Here is a 25,552-nt window from a genome sequence, read left to right as displayed (position 1 = left end):
GTTTTCACTGTTTTCTTCCGGGACGCCGCTGTCACCAAAAAAAATGGCTTCTCTTGACAGGGTAAAAGTATTAGTTTTAGGAGATTCTGGTAAGTTAAGTACCATTTTCTCAATTCAGACTTTTATATAAAAGTGTATGCTTATTTGTAAAGGCATTTGTTTACTCTCGGCAAATGTCTTCTGGTTTGCAACCCTTTTAATCTTCAATTAAGGGACTTCAAACTCATGACAGAAGTCTGTTGCTGTGGTTCACTGAACCTAGCTACACACCTGACGCAACATAATTGTCGTGTCTGTTGTTGAATTCGGGATAAGGGTGGGCCGGGAAGTAATGCTTGATTTAAAAGCATACATTTTTCACCGTGGTCGCTGCTGACCCAAGTAGTGCATTTGCGTGTAAGGAGACTGCTTAGTTTAAGACGAATCGACACCAAAAGTTGAAATTTTATAGAAACATATATGCCGAATGAAAGAGGGACTCCCAAAATCCCGGTAGAGATATTTACTGATGCTGTATATGGTATTTGCTTTGATGGAAACGAAGGGTATTTTAAACTGACGTGTTTTTTCAATGAAGGTTTGTTGTCATATAAAAGTGATACACGTCTTCATTGCCTTGTAATCAGCAGTAGTGAATTTATAGAGCTAGTCCTATATCAAGACTGAAAAGGGACTGAAAGCCAAAATGTGTGTCCTTGTAATTCATATTGATCGCATCAAAACTGTCAGTCATCCACCCACCTTTCTCTTGTTTTTGCAGGGGTGGGTAAGTCCTCCTTGGTCCATCTGCTATGTCAGAATCAGGTGTTAGGAAATCCATCGTGGACTGTTGGTTGCTCTGTGGATGTTCGGGTAAGCAGATCAAACCCTTCAATGAGATAAGCTCTAAAATGATACTTCTGGCCTTCTAAATCAGCTTCTGATACATTACATACATACTTCATATAGCATAACATTACTGCATTATTTACTTCTGAGTGGTTTGTTTATTTTCCCCCAAGGATCAATAAAATCTTAACATTTTAATATTCCATCCTAATGTATTAAAATAATTGAATACTTATTCACCCACAGGTCCAAGACTATAAGGAGGGAACCCCGGAGGAGAAAACCTACTACATTGAACTCTGGGATGTCGGAGGATCGATTGGCAGTGCCAGCAGTGTTAAAAGCACCAGAGCCGTCTTCTACAATTCAGTTAACGGTGAAGATGATTCTATGTGATTATTATAAAAAATATGAAACAATTATGATTGCTAGTATTTACTTCTGGATGTTTTTGTTCTTCAGGAATTATGTTGGTTCACGATTTAACAAATAAGAAATCGTCTCAGAATCTTTACCGCTGGTCACTAGAAGCTTTAAACAAGGATTCGTCTCCAACAGGAGTTATAGTCTCAAATGGGTATGTAGACACGGGTATTTATTTATTTATTCAGTGTTTATGCTCAGATTTATCCACACTGACGCAGTTGTGTAAATTCTGATATCTTTCCTCTCTGCAGGGACTACGATAGAGAGCAGTTTGCTGAGAACCCTGTGCCTTTGCTGCTGATTGGCACAAAGTTTGACCAGATCCCGGAGAACAAAAGAAGTGAAGTTCTCACTCGGACAGCCTTCCTGTCTGAAGACTTCAACGCAGAGGAGATCAATCTCGTAGGCCAACATTTGTTTATTTGTACTTGCTTTGACCTTAAGCCTCTGTCAAACATGAAATCTGTATCATCGCTGGCTTCATTAAGGTGTTTTGGTGTGGCCTTTTGGCTTTAAAACAGAGGTCTCTGTTACAAAAGTGTTCCATAAAAACATTGTTCAGCTATAACAAGACAAATAAGGCTGCAAGTGCTCGAGGGGTATTTGACATCTGGTACATGAAAGAGAGAGGGAACAGTGTCGGAAAATAATGATCTGAAAGACGAAAGTGAAGAGTGACTGTTTTTATCTTGGTTGCTTAATTTCTGACCATTAAGAGCACGTTGAGGGAGACTTTTCCTTGATTCTCAGTAATCCAAGCAACCCTGTAGATCCCCCAGTAAATTATCCAAACATGATGACATGATGAAATGTTAGAACATGCTTCAAAGAAATAGTGATGAATGGAAAACAGGATAATTATGGATCAGTGAAATGGGGAGTAAACTTCAATATTAAATTTGCATGTAGGAGATTGGCAAATATGATATTACCCCTAAACCCATCCTCATTGGTGTATACAAAGAGCTCTCTAATTCTCTGAAATAGAAAAATACATATTCATAAATCGATTGAATAGAGCTACAGCGGCCTTATGTGCTATAACTTTTTTATTGGAAAAACATTCAGAAAAAACAAAAAAACTTCTAGTCACACTGTGTGTATGGTATGAAAATGTCTGCCTTTGCTGACATCTAGCAGTAGTATTAAAGAAGACATCATAGGAGACATATAGATTTATTTATTTTTTTCATTTTCTCTACAAAACCCCCCCACATGTGATCAGAACCATCTGAAAGAAGCTCTAATAACACTCACAATGTTTCAAGATTTCCCCTTAGACAGAAGAGACTCACTTTCTCTGAGGTTTGTGGCTGAAGTGCTAATGTGTTTTCCCAGGACTGCACCAACCCCAGATACCTCGCTGCAGGCACCTCAAATGCAGTGAAACTTAGCAGGTTCTTTGACAAGGTGAGAAACCCAGAGTCCTGTAATGTCACGTACAGTTTATTTACTGTTTCTTTCGAGACCAAGAAGGAGATTTATACACGTAGACTCTCTCTGGTGTGGTTTTAATGAGGGGAGCGGAAACCATCACATTTACCACGTGGACAAATGTATTCAGCCTTCTCAAATCTGTGAGATACTTGCTGACATTTACATTTATTATTTAATGTACAATCATTTAGTATATATGCAGTGCTCAAATCATAGTGTTATGCGAGGAAACAATACTTTGTTGGCAAATTGAGTTTCATTGTGAATATGACAGTATCTGAGTATATTTTTTTAATAAATGTAAGACAAAGATTTTTTAACATGATTATATAAAAATATAACCAGTATTTTATGACATACTATATAAATCATGTAATTTCTTGTATCATTGACTTGCACTAAGTTCGTAACCTGTTAACCTGTCTTTTTTAGTACAAAATTCCCTTTTTCAATGTACATATGTGTGTTTTGTATTTAACAAGACTTTAACCTCCCAATCTCAACCTCTCTCCTAACAACAGGTAATAGAGAAAAGATATTTCACAAGAGATCCAAGTCAGGTGAGCCAGTCTTTATTTCAGTCATAAAAAAATAACATCAGCAAATACAACGTCATAATTATTTTGGTAAAAAGAGTTTAAGGTCAACTGTTTCTTTTAAAATAGCAAATTTCTTTCTCTTTCTCTGCAGATGACGGGCTTCACAGACAGAAAACGCTTCAACTTCAAAAGTTTGCACTATGACTGACAGCAGTGGTCTGTGGCTTGAGTGTAAATGCTTTTTGGCTTGTCCAAACCATCACACTCACTATCAGACTTTCTATGTCTGCTCCACCGCCCCTCCGCCTACTGTTTCTTTTTCTCACTGCCATTTATTCTTAAATCAAAGCCATTTTTTCACCTGCTATTATATGAAGACTTAAACTTGTGCTGCAAAACACTGAATTGTAGCATGATACGGATGAATATGTACATAGTTGCACAGGAATTTTACAAATGAAGAGCTTTAGCGAGATAATGTGAAAAGAAATGCTGTAAATTTAAAGTTTTAAATTCCCCCGATACAATCTTTTGTGCTTTTCTTTCCACATGCAGAACATTCACAAAACCCAGCTTAATGAATTATTTTTCAAAACTAAAACCATTAATTCTCTCTAAATGTTTGCTTTACTAATCCATGTTAAGTAAGTAAGTGAAGAAAGGGAAGTATTCTTAGCCTATGAATGAGTGGCTCATGCAACATTCCTCTTTCCCTTCATCACTTCCTTAATCCAGGGGATAAAGTAATTTACTTTAGTGAAGACATGGGGGTACTTGGGATCATTACAATCATCTTCAAAGGTGAAAGCTGTTATACCCTGAGGCTTGCTGTTGCAGATGAGTGGTCCGCCAGAATCACCCTACGAAAAAGGCAACAGAAAGATTGAGATTACCTGTTTTGCATGAATAAAGGAAAACAGTTTTCTCCATGTTTGAAGCATTATTGATGTATTTAGTTGTATATAGTGGTACATGTACTTGTCTCAGGTTTACCTGGCATATCCCTCCTGCCTTTCTGGTGAATTTGGTGCATATCATGTGATCTTCATCAAAGTATTGTTGCCATATCTGTTTGCACTTAGAGTTGGATTGCATCTTCTCTGTGTTCTCCTTCAGCACAACCGAGGCGGGCTCGTCCTGTCCAGTTCTGCCCCATCCAGCCACGGCACATTTGATGTTGGCTGGGATTTCCCCTTTTTTCTTCGGTAGTCCGATAGTTTTCACAAACTTATTGAGCACGGCGTTCTTTTGCAACTGTAAAAGAGAGCAGAGAAGGACTGGATGACGCAGCAGTTTGCTTCTTTTGTTGTTTTAACAATGTATCTGTCGGATAATTCAATGTGTGTTTATTTCCTCTTAGAGCAACATTGAGGTTTTAGCTAAAGCACTTCGACCCCACATCCTCACCAGCTTCACTGCAAATGTGTTAAATCACTTTGTGCAGCTTCAACTCTACAAAAGACAGGAGAAACCCAAACTGAGATAACAGCATCAACTACATTATATAAACTACTTTACACAGAAATTAATTTAACAATTAATAGCTTAGATGAACTTCTACACAGTTTTATTTACCTTCAGTAACATGATGTCATAGTGATATCCTCCATCGTATTTTGGATGTTTAATGTACTCTGCCACTTGGATCCGTTGTTGACTTTTCTCTTTCTTGCTTATGTCATGTGCTCCAAGAACCACCATCATTTTTTCTGCTTTTCTGACAAACAAGGGAACAAATGTAACAATGAACAATGTAAAAACATTTACTTGTCAGTTATACTTAGCACTTAACATTTTGAAAGGGAATGGAAAAATGAATGATCTAATATAAGTCTAATATAGCTACACTGACTTTGAAATACAAATGAAAATATCTCTTTTTTTCTAAACAATAATATGATATATGAATGATACAACATTAAACTATTAAAAGCAAGTAAGGAATCATTTGCAAACGACAAGTAATCAGTAATGGGAATACAATAATTATCTTACTGTAAATAAGTAGTGCCCATTAGGATTTTTAACTGATTGTGACAAAAAAAAAACTTTCTTCTTGAACTCACTCTTCACAGTGTGCAGCAGTCAGGACAAAGTCCTCCCGAACAAGTATCCCTCCACATGAGTGCTGTTCATGAAACTGGAGTGATGCCATGTAGGGTCTGGAATGAGGCTTTGCAACTTTACCATTCACGATGCCACTCTCAGAAGCACCTTACATGACGAGAGAAGGTACACTAAAACGCAGAATACAAAATGCAAAATCCTCATAATCATTTATAGTTTATAGTCATTTCCATCTTACCAGTAGGAGAGAGCAGCTGAAAGAGGAGTATTATGCAGTACGCGTGGATCATGGTTGTCGGATAGAAGTAAATGCTCAACAGTCTGGCTGGCAGTGCTGCCCCCGACCACCTTTTGTAGTCAGCCTTCCACCTCGCACAACGGAAACTTTGTGGGCTGGTGTCAAAATCATTATTGGAAACCAGACATGAGATCACACCTCGCAGCATGAATGAGACCCTCCTATAAAACCATACAAAACTGTCAACTTGTCACTTGAGTTGGGGCACATACAATCAGCAATAATCTAAATGTGAAGCACTCCACTGAATTGAGTTTCATTGTGAATATGACAGTCCAAAATGGCAACTTTCACTATGTCAGGTAGGCATATATACTGCATATATTTTTTTAAATAAATGTAAGACAAAGATTTTTTAACATGATTATTTAAAAATATAACCAGTATTTTATGACATACTATAAGAAAATCATGTAACTTCTTGTATCATTGACTTGCACTAAGTTCTTAACCTGTTAACCTGTCTTTTTTAGTACAAAGTTCCCTCTTTCAATGTACATATGTGTGTTTTGTATTTAACAAAACTTTAACCTCCCAATCTCAACCTCTCTCCTAACAACAGGTAATAGAGAAAAGATATTTCACAAGAGATCCAAGTCAGGTGAGCCAGTCTTTAATTCAGTCATAAAGAAATAACATCAGCAAATACAACGTCATAATAATTTTGGTAAAAAGAGTTTAAGGTCAACTGTTTCTTTTAAAATAGTACATTTCTTTCACTTTCTCTGCAGATGACGGGCTTCACAGACAGAAAACACTTCAAACTTCAAAAGTTTGCACTATGACTGACAGCAGTGGTGTGTGGTTTGAGTGTAAATGCTTTTGGGCTTGTACACCACGAGTAAACCATCACACTCACTATCAAACTTTCTATACCTGCTCCACCGCCCCTCCGCCTACTGTTTTTTTTTCTCACTGCCATTTATTCTTAAATCAAAGCCAATATTTTACCTGCTATTATATGAAGACTTAAACTTGTGCTGCAAAACACTGAATTGTAGTATTATGCGGATGAATATATACATGGTTGCACAGGAATTTTAGAAATGAAGAGCTTTAGCGAGATAATGTGAAAAGAAATGCTGTAAATTTAAAGTTTTAAATTCCCCGATACAATCTTTTGTGCTTTTCTTTCCACATGCAGAACATTCACAAAACCCAGCTTAATGAACTCTTTTTCAAAACAAAAACCATAAATTCTCTCTAAATGTTTGCTTTACTAATCCATGTTAAGTAAGTAAGTGAAGAAAGGGAAGTATTCTTAGCCTATGAATGAGTGGCTCATGCAACATTCCTCTTTCCCTTCATCACTTCCTTAATCCAGGGGATAAAGGAATTGACTTTAGTGAAGACATGGGGGTACTTGGGATCATTACAATCATCTTTAAAGGTGAAAGCTGTTATACCCTGAGGCTTGCTGTTGCAGATGAGTGGTCCGCCGGAATCACCCTACGAAAAAGGCAACAGAAAGATTGAGATTACCGTTTTGCATGAATAAAGGAAAACAGTTTTCTCCATGTTTGAAGCATTATTGATGTATTTAGTTGTATATAATGGTACATGTACTTGTTTCAGGTTTACCTGGCATATCCCTCCTGCCTTTCTGGTGAATTTGGTGCATATCATGCGATCTTCATCAAAGTATTGTTGCCATATCTGTTTGCACTCAAAGGGGAATTGCATCTTCTCTGTGTTCTCCTTCAGCACAACCGAGGCGGGCTCGTCCTGTCCAGTTTTGCCCCATCCAGCCACGGCACATTTAATGTTGGCTGGGATTTTCCCTTTTTTCTTTGGTAGTCCAATAGTTTTCACAAACTTATTGAGCGTGGCGTTCTTTTGCAACTGTAAAAGAGCAGAGAAGGACTGGAAATCACAGCAGTTTGCTTCTTTTGTTGTTTTAACAATGTATCTGTCGGATAATTCAATGTGTGTTTACTTCCTCTTAAAGCAACATTGAGGTTTTAGCTAAAGCACTTGGACCTCACATCCTCACCAGCTTCACTGCAAATGTGTTAAATCACTTTGTGCAGCTTTAACTCTACAAAAGACACGAAAAACTGAAACTGAGATAATAGCATCAACTACATTATACAAACTACACAGAAATTAATTTAACACTACATAGTTTCATTTACCTTCAGTAACATGATGTCATAGTCAAACTTTCCATCGTATTTTGGATGTTTAATGTACTCTGCCACTTGGATCCGTTGTTGACTTTTCTCTTTCTTGCTTATGTCATGTGCTCCAAGAACCACCGTCATTTTTTTTGGTTTTCTGACAAACAAGGGAACAAATGTAACAATGAACAATGTAAAAACATTTACTTGTCAATTATTCTTAGCACTTAACATTTTGAAAGGGAATGGAAAAATGAATGATCTAATATAAGTCTAATATAGCTACACTGCCTTTGAAATACAAATGAAAATATCTCTTTTTCCTAAACTATAACATGATATATGATTGATATGACATTAAACTATTAAAAGCAAGTAAGGAATCATTTGCAAATCAGTAATGGGGAATACAATAATTATCTTACTAAATACAAACTAAAGAAGTAGTGCCCATTAGGATTTTTAACTGATTGTGACTGATTGTGTGTAAAAATCTCTCTTCTTGAACTCACTGTTCGCAGTGTGCAGCAGTCAGGACAAAGTCCTCCCGAACAAGTATCCCTCCACATGAGTGGTTTCTATCAAACTGGAGTGATGCCATGTAGGGTCTGGAATGAGGCTTTGCAACTCTGCCATTCACGATGCCACTCTCAGAAGCACCTTACATGATGAGAGAAGGTACATTAAATGCAGAATACAAAATACAAAATCCTAAAAATCATTTATAGTTTATAGTCATTTCCATCTTACCAGTAGGAGAGAGCAGCTGAAAGATTAGTATTATGCAGTACACGTGGATCATGGTCGTCGGATAGAAGTAAATGCTCAACAGTCTGGCTGGCAGTGCTGCCCCCGACCACCTTTTGTAGTCAGCCTTCCACCTTGCACAACGGAAACTTTGTGGGCTGGTGTCAAAATCATTCTTGCAAAGCAGACATGAGATCACACCTCGCAGCATGAGCAAGAGCCTCCTGTAAAACCATACAGAACTGTCAACTTGTCACTTGAGTTGGGGCACATACAATCAGCAATAATCTAAACGAGAAGCACTCCACTGAATCATACACTGTCTGTTTCTGTGTGCCTCTACATGTGGGAATTTAGTTTCATGTTTAACAGCTAAAATCAACTTTTCAGAAAAAAAATAGAAATCTATGTAAATTTTTAAAGTTCTAGATTTATGTCATGTCTACTTGTGCAATCTATCAAAAAAGTATCAAAAAGGTCCATATTTACTTTAGATAATCAAAAATATATATTTTTTCATCATAGGCTACAGCTACTCTCAACAAAGAGAGTTCGGGTTAAAGGAAAATGAAAAACTGTGAAAAGGCCACATTAACCACAATGTGAGCAAAGGTGTTCACACCTCAAACATTGACCTACACGTACATACACCGCTCATAGTGCTGTTTTTTCCTGTCTAGAATTACTCTACGTGGTTTTCCAAAAGACAGACTATAAAAGTTTGAGTACAGTTTTTAAATTTAGTATTAAGAGAGGGTGGAAACAAGCAAAATTGTTTTGCTGCCATAAACTTAACCTGATAAACTAAGAAATGGTCTGTAATGTATTAGATAGATAGATAGATAGATAGATAGATAGATAGATAGATAGATAGATAGATAGATAGATAGATAGATAGATAGATAGATAGATAGATAGCTTTATTAATCCCAGAGGGGAAATTAGGTTATGTGGGAGGGTTATGATATACTTGGCTACACATTCAGGAAATGTGGAAGAATGATATCTGATTATCAATTCAGAAAAGTGATTTTTATAAATTATCATGGCTTGAGTTTTCATTAAATATCTCAAACAAAAGAAAAAAAAACATTACAAGTGAGCTCTAGGCCTTATATGCCATATGCCCACTGTGTCTACTGACCACTAGATGGAGCTACAGGGATTTTGTGGCCAAAACACATGTATGACAGAACATTAGCAGCCCAGCTCATACAGCCTACTTACCTCACATCAGGTACTGTAACATATTGAAGTTTATCGTGATGGCTGTGATCACATAAATGAAGATTTAAATTCCCAGTTGTCTGTGTAGTCATCTCTGTTACCAGTCAGTACAATGGCAGGGCATAAAAAACAGTCCACCTGACAGGGTTCAGGGGGGGACAGGGTTCATTTTACTAATACAAATGAGAAAAAAAAACATCCAACTGAAGGGATGTTTCAGTCCAGTAGCCCAGCAATTTTGTAAAAAACCCAATTAGTATTGGGGCAAGTTAACTCAGTATTGTGTCTGTGCTGTGTTGACCCCACTCTGGGATAATTAACCCAATGCTTTTAAGTGTGCTAGAAACAATGAGATCTGTTCATTTCCCACATCATAGATTTGAACGGGCCAATCAGGATATCTTTGAGGTTCAGATTGAGGAGTGCGTGCTGAACAGTCATGCTGGCGGTGTTCCCCCCAACCATCTTTTGTGGTCAGCCTTGCACCTCGCACAACAGAAACTTTGTGGGCAGGTGTGCTAGAAACATGGCCAATCAGGATATCTTTGAGGTTCAGATTGAGGCAAATACGAGTTCTTAGATGATTGTGTTGCAAATTACATCTTATTTTTATTCTGCCAGACAAAATCTTATTACCAAACCCTCAGAAGAAAATAAATGTGTATTTTAAATACATTTAATTGAATTACTGCTCATCTTCAGTAGTCAGTACTTGGAAAATGTTCTCAGTTATGTAGTTTCCATGCAGTCCTTCATTTTCCTTCAATACGAGTAACTCCAAAGTTATTGCACTCTGAGGGAGGGGCTGTTTGGCCCACACTTGCAGTCAGACAGAGCAATAGCACACAATAATTTACAGGTGGAGGCAACATTCACAATGCATGTGATGTCCAGCAGCACGGCACATTACTATGGTTGCAAAGGAGGGAGTTGTGCTAATGTAGGGTTATGAACAGATATGTGACAGTTTGTGGACTGTGTATTTTTTAGGTTATCTAAGTTCTGGTTGTAAGTGTTCAATATAAACGTGATCTGGACACACATGATTGTCTATTTAGACAGGGTCGATGCCAGTCCCAACCTTTTTGTTTACCCGGACATCTTGCGGTTTTTGCAGCTAAAGCATTCCCACAAGTCCTTTTGAATAGGTGGAGCGGAAGCAGGCTTTGATGTGTGGAAATATTATGTAATGTTGTTGCAGGATGGTTATGAAATATTGCACTCTCTCAGGTGCAACAGAAAGACATTTTGTCGGGCCATCTTGATAGGGCAGATGGCAATATTAAATTACCCTAATGTCATTTGAGGCTGCTGGTCACAACATTTTCCAGAAACATGAACGGCTCAGGTGGATCTGCAACTGAACCGTTGATGAGATAAGGCCGGGATCTTCGGCAGTCAGTTATTTTGAGTAGACGAGTTGGAATTCATCTTTTGATTTCAAGCACGTATGGCAGTATTGTTAAATGTAGCTAATTGAGATGATGAAAAGGAAAGATTTAAGTGAAAGGCCGACTGAAACAGGTAAGAAATCTAGGTTCCCGTTTAGCAATTCTTAATCCTACCATCATTTCAGTGGCCACATGTGCTGTTTGTGCAATACAAATTCTTTGCGGAAGTTTACATTTCAACAGGAAGACATGCCAGTACTGTTTGAGCTACAATATGGGGTTTCCACGAGCATGACCCCAACCAGTGCAAGAAAGGCAGAGTGGGCATCAGCACAGCAAAGGCTGCAGCTACTGTCGTGTGGGTAACCACAGACTGTAAAACATACAAGTGAGATGACTTCAGTAGTTAGTAAGAGGGGAACAATTTTCAAACTGAGGCAACTGCTGCACTTTGGATGACCTATTCATTTTTTTATCTCCTCTTTTACTGTGCATTCTCCACAATAATAAAGAATATCAGCAGTGTGTGTACCGTGTAACAATTATAGTGCGAGGATTTCAAGGTTTCACTGTTTCATCAAGAAAACCTATGAACAGACTCTGCAGTTTGTAGATGTCACATTAAAGGTTAAGAGGCATAAACGAATCCATCTACATCAAACTGGAACGACCGTCTTTGAACAGAGGAGGTGGCCTTTGACACTACTTATCACCCACCTACAATGCAGTACCTCCCCAGACAGCTTAACACCAATTCACACCTGAACCCACCTGTTGGTTGGTTCAGTCAGCGACTCACATGGGGCCCCAACGATTCTGTAAGGACACTCCCACACTGGGTTTGAAGCCTGCAACTCCCCTCCGGTTAGTTGAAGACTTTCCATCAGCAAGAGGGTGAACAGATAATGACTGACTTGTAATTTTTGGGTGATCTTATCCTTTAAAGGAGAAAAACAAGTTGTGCATACTACGCTGGCACCTGAAGAAAAATAAATTAATGATAATAATTTTGAGACTACATGGCTGTCTTTGGATTTTTCATTCAACAAAATGAGGTCACACAAAACAACCAGTAAGATTTGAAGACAAGATATCACACAGTATACAGTTTGTGTGTAATTTTGTCTTGTGTTCTGCCTCCACCCAGAGGTCAAATGCCGTGTTTGCAATTTCGCTAGGAATACCAAAGTAACCATATTTCTAATCCATGCAAGAGAGACAGTATCACAAGTTACTCCAACAGGTGCAGGTACATTTAATAAAACTCAACAGAACGCAGGTAGAATCCAAGATGAATGATTTTATTTCAGTCACTTATACAATCACTCAACATGTGTTAAAGACGATGTAATAATGGCACTTTGGTAGAGATTTCACAAACACACATGTTTTGTACATACACAGACACACACACACACGATTGCAGTGTTTCATTTCATTACAGAATTTATAAACCTAATGGCGGTGCATTAGAAAAACTACTCCTTCTTCTTCTTTGCAGTCCCTTTTCTCAAACACTTGCGGGTGCAGAACAAGCAGCATTTGAGTGTCAACCACACAACAGTCAGGAGAATGATGACCACAAAGCCGATGACATCCAGGCAATAATACTGAATCCAGTTTAAATCGTGTGCAGCCACCCTTAGATGTGAGGCTCCTTTGTGTCTCATGATGAACTCGGTCCAGAAAACAGCCAGGTCCAAAGGCTCAACAGGACGGTCCAGGTGTATCTGAGACAGCTCCACTATCTTCTCTTTGTAACTACGGAAAAACAAAATTTACAAACAAATTTAGATCCTCTAATCTCCAGTTTGGATCACCACAGGACCTACAGTACAGTATATCCTCACAGACTACATATAAAATCAGTCACTAAAATGACTCAGACATACAAACAAAGACCACCCCTGGCTTTTCACTTCTTCATGCTGATTAAACCTCCCACTAATTACACCAATTACATGACGTCAGCAAATGCCATGAACTAATGAGAATGATAAAGGTGTAAATTTCCCATTTCTTAAAGGGTACCCCTGGAGTTTTTGACCACTAGAAGCACCATGGGTCAATGTTTTTACTGACACATCCATGTTTTGTTTGAATCATGCACACGCAGGAGGACGTACACTATTTCAAGGTATTCTGCGGATTAATAGTCTGTGGTTATGCACCAACAAATACAGCAACACACCAGCAATGGCAATGAAGAAATAACTCCCAGCAAGCAAACAAATAAAAAAAAAAAATAGCCCTCAACACATCTGTAAGACCTCTAGCATACAGACGGTGTGTTTTGGTGGATGAACACTGAATGTAAACATAACTGTAGTTTGTTCAGAGCTTTACAGGGCACCTTTATGAGTGCAAATAACAAACACAGAGGTGAATGAGATGTTGATCAGTTACAGAATGTACAAACCCACATAGTCCAGATAAGCGGCCTAATCAGGCAGACAAAATGTGTGTATGTGCAGAGAGCTGACAGAGAAACAGTCTCAAGTAGACAAAGCTGTACCTTTGCTTGTGTATTAGCGTGTATATGCTATTGATTCATGAACCATTGCCGGGAGACAAGTTTGCCTTTCTGTTTTTGTTTCTGGTGGTTCACGTTCAAAATCACAAACATGCTAAAAAACAGGGAGCAGCAATGAAAGCAGCATGGAAGCAAGTTAATTATTCTTTTTTTTTACTTTTCTTTAATCTTTTACTTCAGTCTCTCTTCCAACCTCAGTTGCATCTGAACAATGTTTGGCCGCTGCTTGAAAGGAGATGGGTAAAGAACTGTTTACAAGGCAATGTCTGGAACTTCACTGCAGAGTCATTTCGCATGGGAATGAATGCCGATTGTACCTTTTCCAACTGAAGACAAAAGCCAGATGCTAGTGGGTGTGCAAGGGATTAGAGTATAAAGTTTGTCACATAACACAAATAACAAATCACTGTTTTTTTTCTGTGTTTGTATCAGTTCTGTTTGTTTTTCTAAAAGTCACCAGCTTAAAGGTTCCCTCTGGTGAATCTGAAGTCTAGTAGTGTCATGGACAGACTGAAGTAAAAGATATGAGAAAAGTAATCCCCGTTGTCTTGCACTGGTTTCCGTGTCACTATAAGAGCCTTGTCAGCTGCTAGATTGGTACTGCACATGTGCAGCTCTCAACAGAGATGAGAAAGAGGCAACTTCCATCATCAGCCCAGAAAAAAAAAAGATGTGTCTAATTCAGAATGTTATAGATTTTGTGTAACATCTTCTGGGTGTAGTTTGATCTGATGCTTCCTGTTGTTCCTTGTTTGTCCGGTGCATTTGTGATGGTGAACGTGACACACAAGAAAGAAAAAAAGAAAACAGCAAACATGCCTCTTAGCAATGGGAAAGGAATCAATCGCCAATTATTAGCAGGTTAACCCACGTTTAAAAACCTGCATATACAGGCTTATTTTAGTACAATGTTTATTTTGTGTGACACACATGAGGATGATCAAAAACAACAATATAGGATTTAAAATACTTAAAAAGTCAGCTTTGTAAACGTTTTTGGGGGGAAGGAAATGCATTCTCACATTTCTTAGAGCTCAAGGATACACACAGTGTGCTTTGGTGAGTAACACTGAACGTAAACAATGGGGAAACTCCATAGGGCATGTTTCATTTCAATCTACAGGGTGTTTTATGATTTCCATCTTACCTTTTGTTATTGGTGATTTTCTTCAGTGCAGCCACCAGTTTTTCACTCGTCACATCGTAAATACTGAGTTTCTCTGCGACGCCGCGGGTCACCAGGCGGTGCACGTTGTCCCCCTGGTCCCCGAACAGTGGGAACATCAACATGGGTACAGCGTTACAGATACCTTCGTAGATGCCGTGGGTCCCTCCGTGAGTGATGAAGACTTTGGCCTTGGGATGGGCTGAGGAGCACAGGAGGGCAGCCATTATTACAGGATTACAGGTTTGATTAGCTTGAATGGTAAGATTTATGACACGATAGCAGCACCTCAACATACCTAGGAGGTCATTCTGAGGTAGCCATTTCATAAGTTTGACATTCTTGGGTGCATCTGCAGGTACGACTCCAGTGTATCTCCACAGAACCTGAAAAATAAACCTTTTCAATTAAAACCTTTGCGATGCAAAGTGTTTAAGTAATGTCAATGAGGGTTTGGCATGTTTACAAGAAGGCAAAGCATGGGGACAAAGTCCTATGGCTCAAGCTGATTGGGGTTTAGCATACAGTTTGTTAAGCTGAAATTCTCTGGCTGAAGTGTAAATGTTTGTCGTGCTTGAAGAGGACAAAGAGCAGCCTGACAAAAGTAATCATTAGAGTTGCGTAGAGTGATTGGATTGTAAGTGATTTAATCAGTTCAGGTCGTCGTTACCCTTTGAGGTATTTGTCGAAAGCCATCAAAGAACCTTTTAGCGATCTCCTCAGGCATGTTGGCCACCATTGAGCCCAGGGTAAAGACAATAAAGCCGTCATCTCCCGAGCCCTCTACAAACTCTTCCAAGTCCTGCAGGGAGGTGGGAAAAGACACAAAAATGCAACTCAGAAACATTAAAAAATTCTCAGTTTGTAGAATGTACTGTATGCATGCTCAGGGTAAAAGGTTAGATCAATGAGAGTGCAGACATTATATCACTTCCATCTGAAAACCGCAGCCATACATTATCTTCATCAACATTGTATTCAGGATAGATGCACCAAATTAAGTAATCCTAAAGCACATTTATTTTGCTTTTATAGAGCATGTTCTACTTGTTGACACAGGGCCCCTCATTTCCTCTCTTGCTGGCCAAACTCCAGAATTCTGCTTTTCCTGGCTCAGTTTTCGTACACACTGAATCTTCAAGAGGAGCAGACAAACCCACTCTTTCACAGTGTTATGAGCCAGTTCTTGGAAATCATTACACAATGTCAAAACAATCTTCAGCACCAGTGACATTTATCTGCATAATTCAGTTGAAGCATGAAACTACAGTCTTGTAGCACCGAAAATGATCACTGAAGGTCTTGTTGTGGTTAGTAACCGTGTTAATCACCAACTAAGATTAATGTGGGGTCAAAAATAAATCAACAACAACATATCAGTTTAAAGTTATTTCTGACAAAGTGATGTGTTGTGTACCATTTTACACACAAAGGGCAGATGCAGCACTACATTAGCACTTTTTTGGGATTGTGTTTCTGGGCCACATCTAAGTTTTCACTCTCTTTTTAGCTGTTTTTTGCTCTCAAAATGCTTTAAATGCTACATGATCCCTTTTTTTTCTTTTTTAAGAAGTTGCTACCTTTTTTTCCTGACATGAGCTGACCAATTGCTGCTGAAAAAAGCGATGGCAAGAGCAGAATTTGCAGGTTGTGCAATCATAACAGTGAGCTAAGAGAGACAAACTGGGTAATAATACCCATGAGTCTGTTGCTACTGTATGAACAACCCCGTTTGTATTTATGTTGTCATTCTATCAATTGTTAAAGGAAAAGTTCACCTGAAAATGAAATTTCAGTCATTATCTACTCACCCTCATGCTGATGGAAAGTCGGGTGAAGTTTCACTGTCCACAAAAAACATTTCTGGAGCTTCACAGATAAAAAAAGAGTTGCAGCATTCTCCTAAACAACTGAAGTAGATGGGGACTTGTTGTAAAATGTAAGAAAACAGCCAGAAAAACAAGATAAAACAGCTCCATACAGTTTGTCCGATGTTATCCAACTCTCCAGCAGCCCAGAGATCCCAGATAGATTTGTAAAGACATTATTTACAACTTTTTTTAAGCTGAAATCCTCATTGTAACAGCTGAGCTAAAAGCTTTAGCTTGACTGAATGTTAAAGATGTAAATAATATCTTTTAAAATCAATCTGGATATCAAACTTGGATTATGCCGGACAAACTGTGTGAGCCATATTGTTTTTTTCAATTTAAAAAAAACAAACAAATAAACAAGTCCCCATCTACTTCAGTTGTTTAGGAGAATGCTGCGACTCTGCTTTGCTGTGAAGCTCCCGAAATGCTTTGTGGACTACATCATTTCACCTGACTTTCCATCAGCACGAGGGTGAGTAGATAATGACTGAATTTTTTTTTTTGAGTGAACTATTCCTTTACTATAAAACAAATAATTACAGGTGGTCTTCTGGTTTTTAAAGTTCAGGAGGTCTCAACACAAAGCAAGGCTATGTCATTTGCCTTAAGTGAATCCAGATGTTTAGATACATTATTGATACTCACCGCTGGCAGAGGAGCCTTCTTTGCACAGTTGATCCCTCCGATTAGAGCCGTGTTTGGCATGACAGGTTTGGGCCAGTCAAAAACAAAGTCATGTCTGTGAAGCCAGAAAGCACCCTCACCAAGAAGTCTCTTGTAAGTCATGCCATCTCCTATTTGCCTGCTGGTCAGGTCATCAAAACTGGAATACATTACTGTGCATAGGTAGGACTCCAGAAAAGACATGGCCATGTTTTTGACTCTCTGTGGGAAGGTCATGGCAGGTGAATTACCAGAGAAGCTCACAGGAACATAGGAAACAGGCAAAGGGCACTGGTTAGCCTTTGAATCCAGCTCACATGGAAGTCCATGGAGGAAATAAACCGCTGGGATGGAAAATAAATGAGCCAGGATGGAGCCGCAGGGCAGGAAGGGGTCTGTGAGCACAAGATCGAAGCCCTCTTTCCTCAGTCGACTTATTGTAGCCTTGTTGTTCAGCAAACTCTCGCAACCTGTCACCTGCATTGAAGTAAATGTAACCAAACGCTGCACATTGACGAACAAGTCTGTGATTTCTGGTGGCTTGAGGAACACTGACTCCTTCAGTTCATCAAAATTAGCATCCAGTTCAGCTTTGGTGAAGGGCACTTTGTAGAACTCCGTCTTGTAGCTCTCTGATCCCTTCATCAACAGGCTGCTTTCAGGCACTAGCACCAAGACCTCATGGCCCCGGCGGGCGAGCTCCTTCACCAGTATCTTCATGCTGAGCCAGTGGCTCCCATCCACAGGATGAACCAGCACCTTCCCCCCCTGAACGGGCCCCAGACTGAGGCAGCACAGCCAGGCCACCAGCCCCAGCGTAGGAAACCACACCCCGCTGCTCATTGCCTCCTCTGTGTTCTGCAAGCTGGCTTGTTTTGAGAGCTAGTGGAAGCTGCTGTTGTGAGGAGGCTTTATGTGTGTGTGAGGGAGTGTGTGTTTAAATTGAGCAGGAAGTTAAGGCTCTGTGTGCAAGCGGGCTATTATATAACCACAGGAAGACAGAGAAAGAGGAGGTTCCCAGTGGAACTTGTGGAAAGTCGACCACTCAGTTTGTCTCCAGTTAATCATTCTCTTATGGGGCTTTGTATATTTTTCTAAATGGCTTGTGTATTCATTTACATGGAACATTTAGTGACAAGCATACAACTTTTAGTTTGTATTTTTATAATTTGCGGTTAAGTTTTTCTTATGGAAGGTAAAAAAAAATAAATAATGCAGTCTAAGGATTAATAAACTGTTTTTCAAATGAAATATTTAAAAAGAAATAAGGTTTGTGTTTTTTAGGATATGAGTAGCAAAAATGCTTTTCTTTATTCCATTTACTCATCATGCAAAATGCAGTTTTTTGCTTGTACATGAGCTCATTTTCTCCTGCAGTGGCCGATCAGTAACACTTGCAAGTCACAGTGGCTGTGCATGTTTGCCGTAATACCTTCGGATTGGTGCAAAGTCCTCTCTGTTTACTTTGGCTGCTCCTTCTCTCCTCCCTCTGAAAACCAGACACATGCGTGCAAGCGCATATGCCCTACTTTTTTTTCACCCTCCATGCTCACACGCAAACATGTATACCTATAACCATTGTGAAGAGGCCAGTAGCGTGCGAAGCCAGCCGTAATAGGACACTGACACCCTCCTCATTGGAGCGGGACGATAACATCAAACAAACTCTGTTATTTGTGGAATTTTACCCTCGGTTCTGACTTGCTTTACCCTAGAAAACCCTGCACTGGTTGCGTAATTGAGATAAGCTTTCACTTATTACCTCATTCAAATTAATTAAGAACAAGACAATCGTGAGAAGAATATCAGGAAGTGCAGCTTTTATGGGTCAAAGACACGAACACCACTACCAGATTCTCTTATCTGACAATGTGCTGTCTGTGCTTTTTTTTTCTCCAATTGTTCACAATGTAAACAACAATATGTGGAGTCCTGTCAGGGAAACACATGCTTTTAAAGATTAAGGAGAATGACCAACTATTCTTGTAAATAATAAACAGTATTACTTTTAAGACAATGACCACATAAAAGTGGCTAAATTTGAAAGAACATCCTTTATTTCTCTCTTTCTCATGCTTGAAAATGTAGCTTTTCGCAACAGAAAAAGTCTAGAAAAGCTGCTGTCATGCTTAGTGTCGCAGGGGAAAACGAACCTTTTGCACAACGATGACATAAACTTGCCCAGACCTGGTAGGGGGAACTAAATAATTGAACAGAGTAGCCAGTCTGTCTGTCCAACTTGTTACAGTTTTGCTGTTTGCTGACAGTTACACATAAAAAAATGCTGAACTGTTTTTTTCTTTTTGATTAGCTGTTTAAGTATGGAAAGATTTCACTCTGAACATTCAGCTCTAACTGGGTTAGTGTGGAGATAGTCTAAAGCTGTCTGACAATCAGCTCGGGGCATTTTCTTTTTTTTGGTGCACTTTCCTTGTGTACAAACAAGTGAAACACAAATAAAGTGTTTGGGAAGTGAAACCCAATCATCATAATAATTGTCGACAATATACATTTCAGCTACCATAAATATGTTGAAACTCTTTTTGGGTTTAGTTTTCTATTTTTTGTTGTGACAACACTGTGCTTTGGTGTGTCAGCCCTGTCTGACTCCCAACACATCAAATACAGTAGCCTGCCAGTGGCCTTATGCTTCTAAGTTTGATGCTGCGGTTGCTGCTCTAGCTTGACTCCTTGAAGCTCCTCTCTACTGCAGTAGTATAAAGAGTGAGAAAAGGCCTTGTGGTCAGGGTGGTTAAAAGGGTCATACACTGTGTTTTACCTCAGGAGACAGGGGTTTGCACCCTGTTTGTGGTCAAGAGTTTTAATGTTACGTAAATGACTTGAGTTAGTGAGTGAGTTACGTCACTTACGCTTCTGTGAAAGTATGATCTTTTCCTAAACCTCACCAAGTAGTTTTTGTGCCTAAACCTAACCAAACCACAACCTTTTGACAACGTTAATAACAGTCCAAAAGTCATGTCATAATAAGTGAATTGTTTGTCAGCACGCTTTATTTTGAAAGCATAACAGGACAAAGCATATAATCTTTAATTGCTAACTTGACCGCAGAGCCCTTCACGTCCAAATCTGACACTAGAGGTGCAAGAGAGGTAGGTAGAGCATCATATTTTGAAGCTTAAGGACACCAAGCTGCTGCATTTGAGAGTTGGCAAAAACCGCTTGGTTAGGGTTAGGAAAAGGTCTGATTTTGGCCTAAAAAACCTGGCTTTGTCACAACAAAGCAGGCTGGACATGTCACAACGTGTCATTAAAAACACCTGGTTTTGTCTCCACGAGCACAGCTGGAAATTGTCCCAGGGTCTCCATAAATATCCAGTGGTTTCAGACTCAGAAACACAAACGCAGTGTACCAAGTAGTTTATTTTGAGCATACTGACACCTTAAAGCAGGCACGAGTGATTGGGGAGAAAGATCGTTTATTGTTGAGTGTCATCCCGGAGTCGTTGGTATTTGACGACCAGGTGATGACCCTCAATAAAAAACAATCATTGCTCTGACTGACCCACCAGCCCAAAGTGCTCACCCCACCTTTAAGGGTCCATGCCTTAAAGGGGCACTACATAGTTTTGGAGTTTTTTTCCCCATAACTGAATAAACAAGCTGTTCTCAGAGGAAAATAAGGTCCCCAGAACACTGTTTGAAGCTAGAAAGGTGGCAGGGTCACTGTCAATGAACAGTCAATGAAGATCTTCCCCCAAACTACATGGTGCACCTTTAACTTCTAGAGGCTTTACCATTCACCTGTTAAACTTGAATGAATATGCACAGCCAGTCTGAACCTGGCTGATAGACAGGAACAGAGCATCCAGTTTCGCTTAGCAACTTATAAAACAAGACCTTTACTGAGACGTTTGGAGTGCGTGCAGGGTAACGAGGCTCTTGCATGTAAAACTGTGCGTGAGGTGATTGAGCTGTAGATTCACAACCTGTTCACAGTCCTTGACCCCTTTTCTCTCACGACTTTGGCACCTCAGACGTGTTATGTGCAGCTGTTTGAGTTAATTAATGACGAGTATGATATGGCAGGAGTCTGGACCTGATTCTCCACTAAACCTTAAATCCCTTTAAAAACATTGCTGCATGTTCATACAGTGAGATGTTGGCATGAATGTAAGTTTAAAATTAAGGCAGAGTGACTCATGGTCTGGTGGCTGGAACTATAAGCACTATTTTTTGCTGATATTTTACTTGTTTTCTCTCGTACGAACACTCTGATGTAGTTAGAGGGCTTTGGTGATGAGGGATATTTTAAAAATGTTGTTGAGGATGAAAAGTTAAAAATATTTTTGTCATCACTATAAGACAGATCCCGTTTAATGAACATCTCCAGCTCCAGTCATGTGCAGCTCAGAGACAGGTTGTGGAACAAACCTTAACATGAATAAAATTATTATAACATGCTCTTAAAAGGTGAGAATGCAGCTACAAAATTAGCACAAAAAACAAAAAATGACAACATGCTGACAACCTGATGCAATGTGCCGTTTTGGAAAATACGAAGATACCATGTCTTATTTGTCAGTTTGCAGCCGAGCCGGTGCCTGTCAGTTATAACAAATGGAAACCATAATTAATGTCAGATCAATACAAACTGCTTTTAGGGATTTTGTCTGTTTGCGTGCACAATTTGTGTCAGTTATGTTCATATTTTGAGCATTTTATGACAGACGTATTTTCAGCCACAGTGTAATTTTAATTAAAATGTTACAAAAGAAGAACATCTGACTTCTTAACTGCTTTGAAGACATATAAAAAGAGCCTTTCATGACAAACTACTGCAGTTTTCTCTGCAAACTATGAGGTGATTGTACTGTTCAGCCAGACGGTGGTGCCAAAGAGAACATGCCCAATTGGATATTTTCTGTGTTATTTATTTTAACCCAGGACTGTGTTTTATTTAGCTAAACATTCAAACTCTAAGCTAAAAACATGGGCATTTGTTTGAGTCTCATTTTTATCAAGGCTATATCCAGGACAACATTTTTTCATTTGAGTAATATTGCTAAAATCTGACCTATTTTATTCTTGTGTGATGTTGAAAGCATAATCCATGCATTTGAATCTTCCACTCTTGATTATTGTGATGCCCTTTTGCCTGGTTTTGTTCAGTCTCCCTGCTTGTGCTTCTAGAAGTCAGAATGCTGCAGCAAGAGTTTTGACAAAAACTGGAAAATCTTCACTGGTTATCAGTGCAAACTGAAGCTAAGTTACAAGGCCTGACATGCACCATCTTACTTCTCAGAGCTAACTTCACCATATGCACAAACAAGTCCTCTTCACTCGCTCGCTGCAGGCATCCGGGTCATTCTCTCAAATGACAAAAGATCAGTTGCCTTCAGAGCATTTTCCTACTGTTCCCCTTGTAAAAAAGTGTACGTGCACAACCAAATCAAAGAAGGCCAGGCGTTGAGTTAAAGTGAGCAAACCATTGAACAAATGATGGGTTGCACACCGCAAGTCTCTAATATCTGCTTATTTAATGCACCAAAATGGTGACATTTTCATCAACACTGCTCTTCCTCAGCCTGTTTTAACAGACAGATGGTTGTTTTATGTTAAACTCTATGATTTATTATATTCAAACCATGCTGAATGGGGATTCTGCACATTTAATAAGACTGATTAATTGATTAAACACTGGACCGTTCTTCCTTTTAACAATTTATTGCTGTCATATAAATACATGTATATGGCTCCTTGGTAAAATTAAATTTCAAAGTCCATGTCGAGTTGTTTGTGTGTTATATTCTGCTGATTATTTCATGAGTTGAACTTAACTGACCTGCCCTGATTTCTGGCTGGTAGAAGTGAACACACACTCAGCGTTAATGTTTAATTAATAACTAGCGAGCTGTATGTTCTTATCACTTGAAGCGATGTTGACCACTCCTGGCACGAAACCCTGATACATTTGTGTAATGGCTCCTAATCAGTCACATATCATCCCTTTTAAGTAATTACATGATATCCATTGTTACAGAGGTGAAATCCAGGCCATTAAAATGAATGACAGCCTGATATCAATCAGTGTTCAGGGTTCAGGACAGTGGGTGTAAGTTAAAAGTCCTGACTGTCTGCAGCTTTCTCACCATGAACAATATATACTGTCTGTAGTTTACAGAAGGGGTGGTTTTTACATACGCGATTTGTAGGAAAGAAAGGCTAACAAGCATCTCTGTGCAGTGTGCACTCAAACACGTCAGATTAAATATGGACGAGTGGTATTCGAGTTTGGAATAATATCAGGTCAGCACAGTTAAGAGCCATTAAATCAATATTTACTGTATATGTTGTGCGATACGTGCTGATATCAAAACTTTGTAATTTTTTTTCGCAGATATTTGAATCCAGAAAAATATTACATTCCCAGAGAAGTTTATTGTTTCAGTGCACTGATGTCATTTTAGACAATTAAGTTACATATCTTGACAATATCTTCACAAGTCTTTGATAACCACATCTGAGGAAGCGCTGCAACTATCGGTCGGGCTCTGGTAAAAAGTATGAAATAAAGCAGTGCCTGCTTTGTCTTTTACAAAGAATAGTTTATATCAAACTCCTTTTTAATGTTCAACACAACACAAGTTTATATGATCAAAAAAAATACTCATTAAACCTGTGACATAAAAACTGAAAGAAATGCAACTCTCAGACGATGGACGTGTGAAATGGATGGACTGATCTCAAACAGTCAAATCAGGACGTGTTAGGTATGAGTCAGAAGGCAACCTGACAATAGATCAGGTACTGAAAACCATTTTCAAGCTCAAGTTCCAACTATTAACACTCAGTTCAGATTACTTCATTACAAATGGATAAAGAAACTGTAGATTACCCCAGTTTTCCTCCATGGTATCAACCCTAATACACCTGTGGTATACATAAGGGCAGCTTGTTTCATTGGGTATTAAAAGGAGATAACAACAGCTTTATCCTCTGCAATAAAAGAAACCTTTCCACTATGCCCTAAACTGTGTATATTTGGATGTTTCCCATTTAACTGTAAACTTAATAATCTATATAAGATGGTTATGTTTTCTTTCCTCTAAGCTAAATTGAATATTGAATAAAAAAACTGAGCTGTTCATAGACCGAGCAAGCAAAGTTGATGGATTCTTTGAAATGTCTCGCTTTGGAGCAACTCACACACTGTATGCAGTAAAGGGTAAAGATTTGAGAAGATTTGGGGCTCATTCGTGAAAATGAATAGCTGTTTACATACACATCTGGCAGGTTATGTTAATATAAAGTGTTGGTTAATTTGTTTTTATCCACCAAGCTGTGATTCTGGTACTCTGTCGACAAGTACGACAGCTGTAGGTGCCCTCCTTCCATTGTATTCAGACTGCCTTTATGTGATGTGCTGAGTGCTTTGTGTGCTTAATGTGAAGTGTACGATTATGCAGAAAATACAATAAACATATTTGTCAAAAAAGAAAGATTTAAATGTGTCTGTGATGTTTTAACTGCACCCTGGTGTGACTATTCCCACAGAAAGGACGGCGGGCACTGCATTAAATCCAGAGTCTTTTGTATAACACAGTTGAAAAGAAAGAAACTGCAATGAGATACCTTCACACTGAACTGATACTGCCTCGGCGGTACAAACAGAGACATTTTGTTCTGAAATGCTCCTCTCATGTTTCATTGTTGCACCTGATCGACTCATCGCCCTCCGACACAAATCACTGGATTCTGTCACGGCTATTGAAGCTTAAATAAAGAACGTTTGGTCGATTAGTCTCGCAAAGATTCGGCAGGTGATAAAAATCTGATTATTTTATACTGTCAGATATAAACTGGAGGTGTAATATGATCTTCACACTGCAAAACAACTGCAACTGAATGAATGAATTAACTGTATTTATATGGCAACTTTCATACACAGGCTGAAGCTCAACGCGATGTACAGTTCAGCAGCAACAGCACAGTCTCTAGAAATATAAAAACAGACAGCAGGTTACTATAGGCTAAACAAAAAAGATACGTTTTACGATGTCATTTAAAACCATCCACTGAGTCAGCAAGTCTAATATTTAAAGACAAAGTGTCCCACAGTTTTGGGGCACGATGGCTAAAAGCAGCCTGTGTGGTGACCTTGGAAATAGTTAAAAGGCAGCTGCTGAGGATCTTCGTGTTTGTGAAAGATCATAAAAACGATAAGGCAGTTTGTGACATGAAATATGGCGAGGCCTGAAAAACTATGCATAAAACTT

At 39.0% G+C, this 25,552-nt stretch overlaps 4 protein-coding genes across 4 annotated transcripts; 1 reads left to right on the top strand and 3 right to left on the bottom strand.

Moving 5' to 3' along the window:
* Positions 1 to 29: 29 nt before the first annotated feature.
* Positions 30 to 4,159, top strand: rabl3 (RAB, member of RAS oncogene family-like 3). Its single transcript, XM_073474245.1, has 8 exons — positions 30 to 89; positions 761 to 852; positions 1,075 to 1,204; positions 1,291 to 1,405; positions 1,506 to 1,656; positions 2,593 to 2,664; positions 3,213 to 3,251; positions 3,382 to 4,159. The coding sequence occupies exons 1-8, from the start codon at positions 44 to 46 to the stop codon at positions 3,436 to 3,438; spliced, it is 702 nt and encodes a 233-aa protein (XP_073330346.1). The 5' UTR covers positions 30 to 43; the 3' UTR covers positions 3,439 to 4,159.
* LOC141002844 (mast cell protease 2-like) lies at positions 3,923 to 5,793 on the bottom strand. Its single transcript, XM_073474246.1, has 5 exons — positions 5,536 to 5,793; positions 5,297 to 5,444; positions 4,806 to 4,947; positions 4,224 to 4,484; positions 3,923 to 4,090 (listed from the first exon to the last, which is right to left on the bottom strand). Exons 1-5 carry the CDS (start codon positions 5,741 to 5,743, stop codon positions 3,923 to 3,925), a joined length of 927 nt encoding a protein of 308 aa, XP_073330347.1. The 5' UTR covers positions 5,744 to 5,793.
* A 949-nt stretch (positions 5,794 to 6,742) lies between these two features.
* On the bottom strand, positions 6,743 to 8,517 carry LOC141002842 (mast cell protease 4-like). The gene is made up of 5 exons (XM_073474244.1): positions 8,466 to 8,517; positions 8,228 to 8,375; positions 7,731 to 7,872; positions 7,177 to 7,437; positions 6,743 to 7,044 (listed from the first exon to the last, which is right to left on the bottom strand). Exons 1-5 carry the CDS (start codon positions 8,515 to 8,517, stop codon positions 6,877 to 6,879), a joined length of 771 nt encoding a protein of 256 aa, XP_073330345.1. The 3' UTR covers positions 6,743 to 6,876.
* A 3,843-nt stretch (positions 8,518 to 12,360) lies between these two features.
* On the bottom strand, positions 12,361 to 18,249 carry LOC141002117 (UDP-glucuronosyltransferase-like). Its single transcript, XM_073473295.1, has 5 exons — positions 17,298 to 18,249; positions 15,449 to 15,580; positions 15,077 to 15,164; positions 14,761 to 14,980; positions 12,361 to 12,841 (listed from the first exon to the last, which is right to left on the bottom strand). Exons 1-5 carry the CDS (start codon positions 18,156 to 18,158, stop codon positions 12,559 to 12,561), a joined length of 1,584 nt encoding a protein of 527 aa, XP_073329396.1. The 5' UTR covers positions 18,159 to 18,249; the 3' UTR covers positions 12,361 to 12,558.
* Positions 18,250 to 25,552: the final 7,303 nt, after the last annotated feature.

Source organism: Pagrus major, chromosome 9, assembly GCF_040436345.1.
Source record: "Pagrus major chromosome 9, Pma_NU_1.0".
Classification (NCBI taxonomy): domain Eukaryota; kingdom Metazoa; phylum Chordata; class Actinopteri; order Spariformes; family Sparidae; genus Pagrus; species Pagrus major.
Note: the sequence above shows the minus strand (reverse complement) of the source record. Positions and strands in the feature narration are given on the sequence as shown.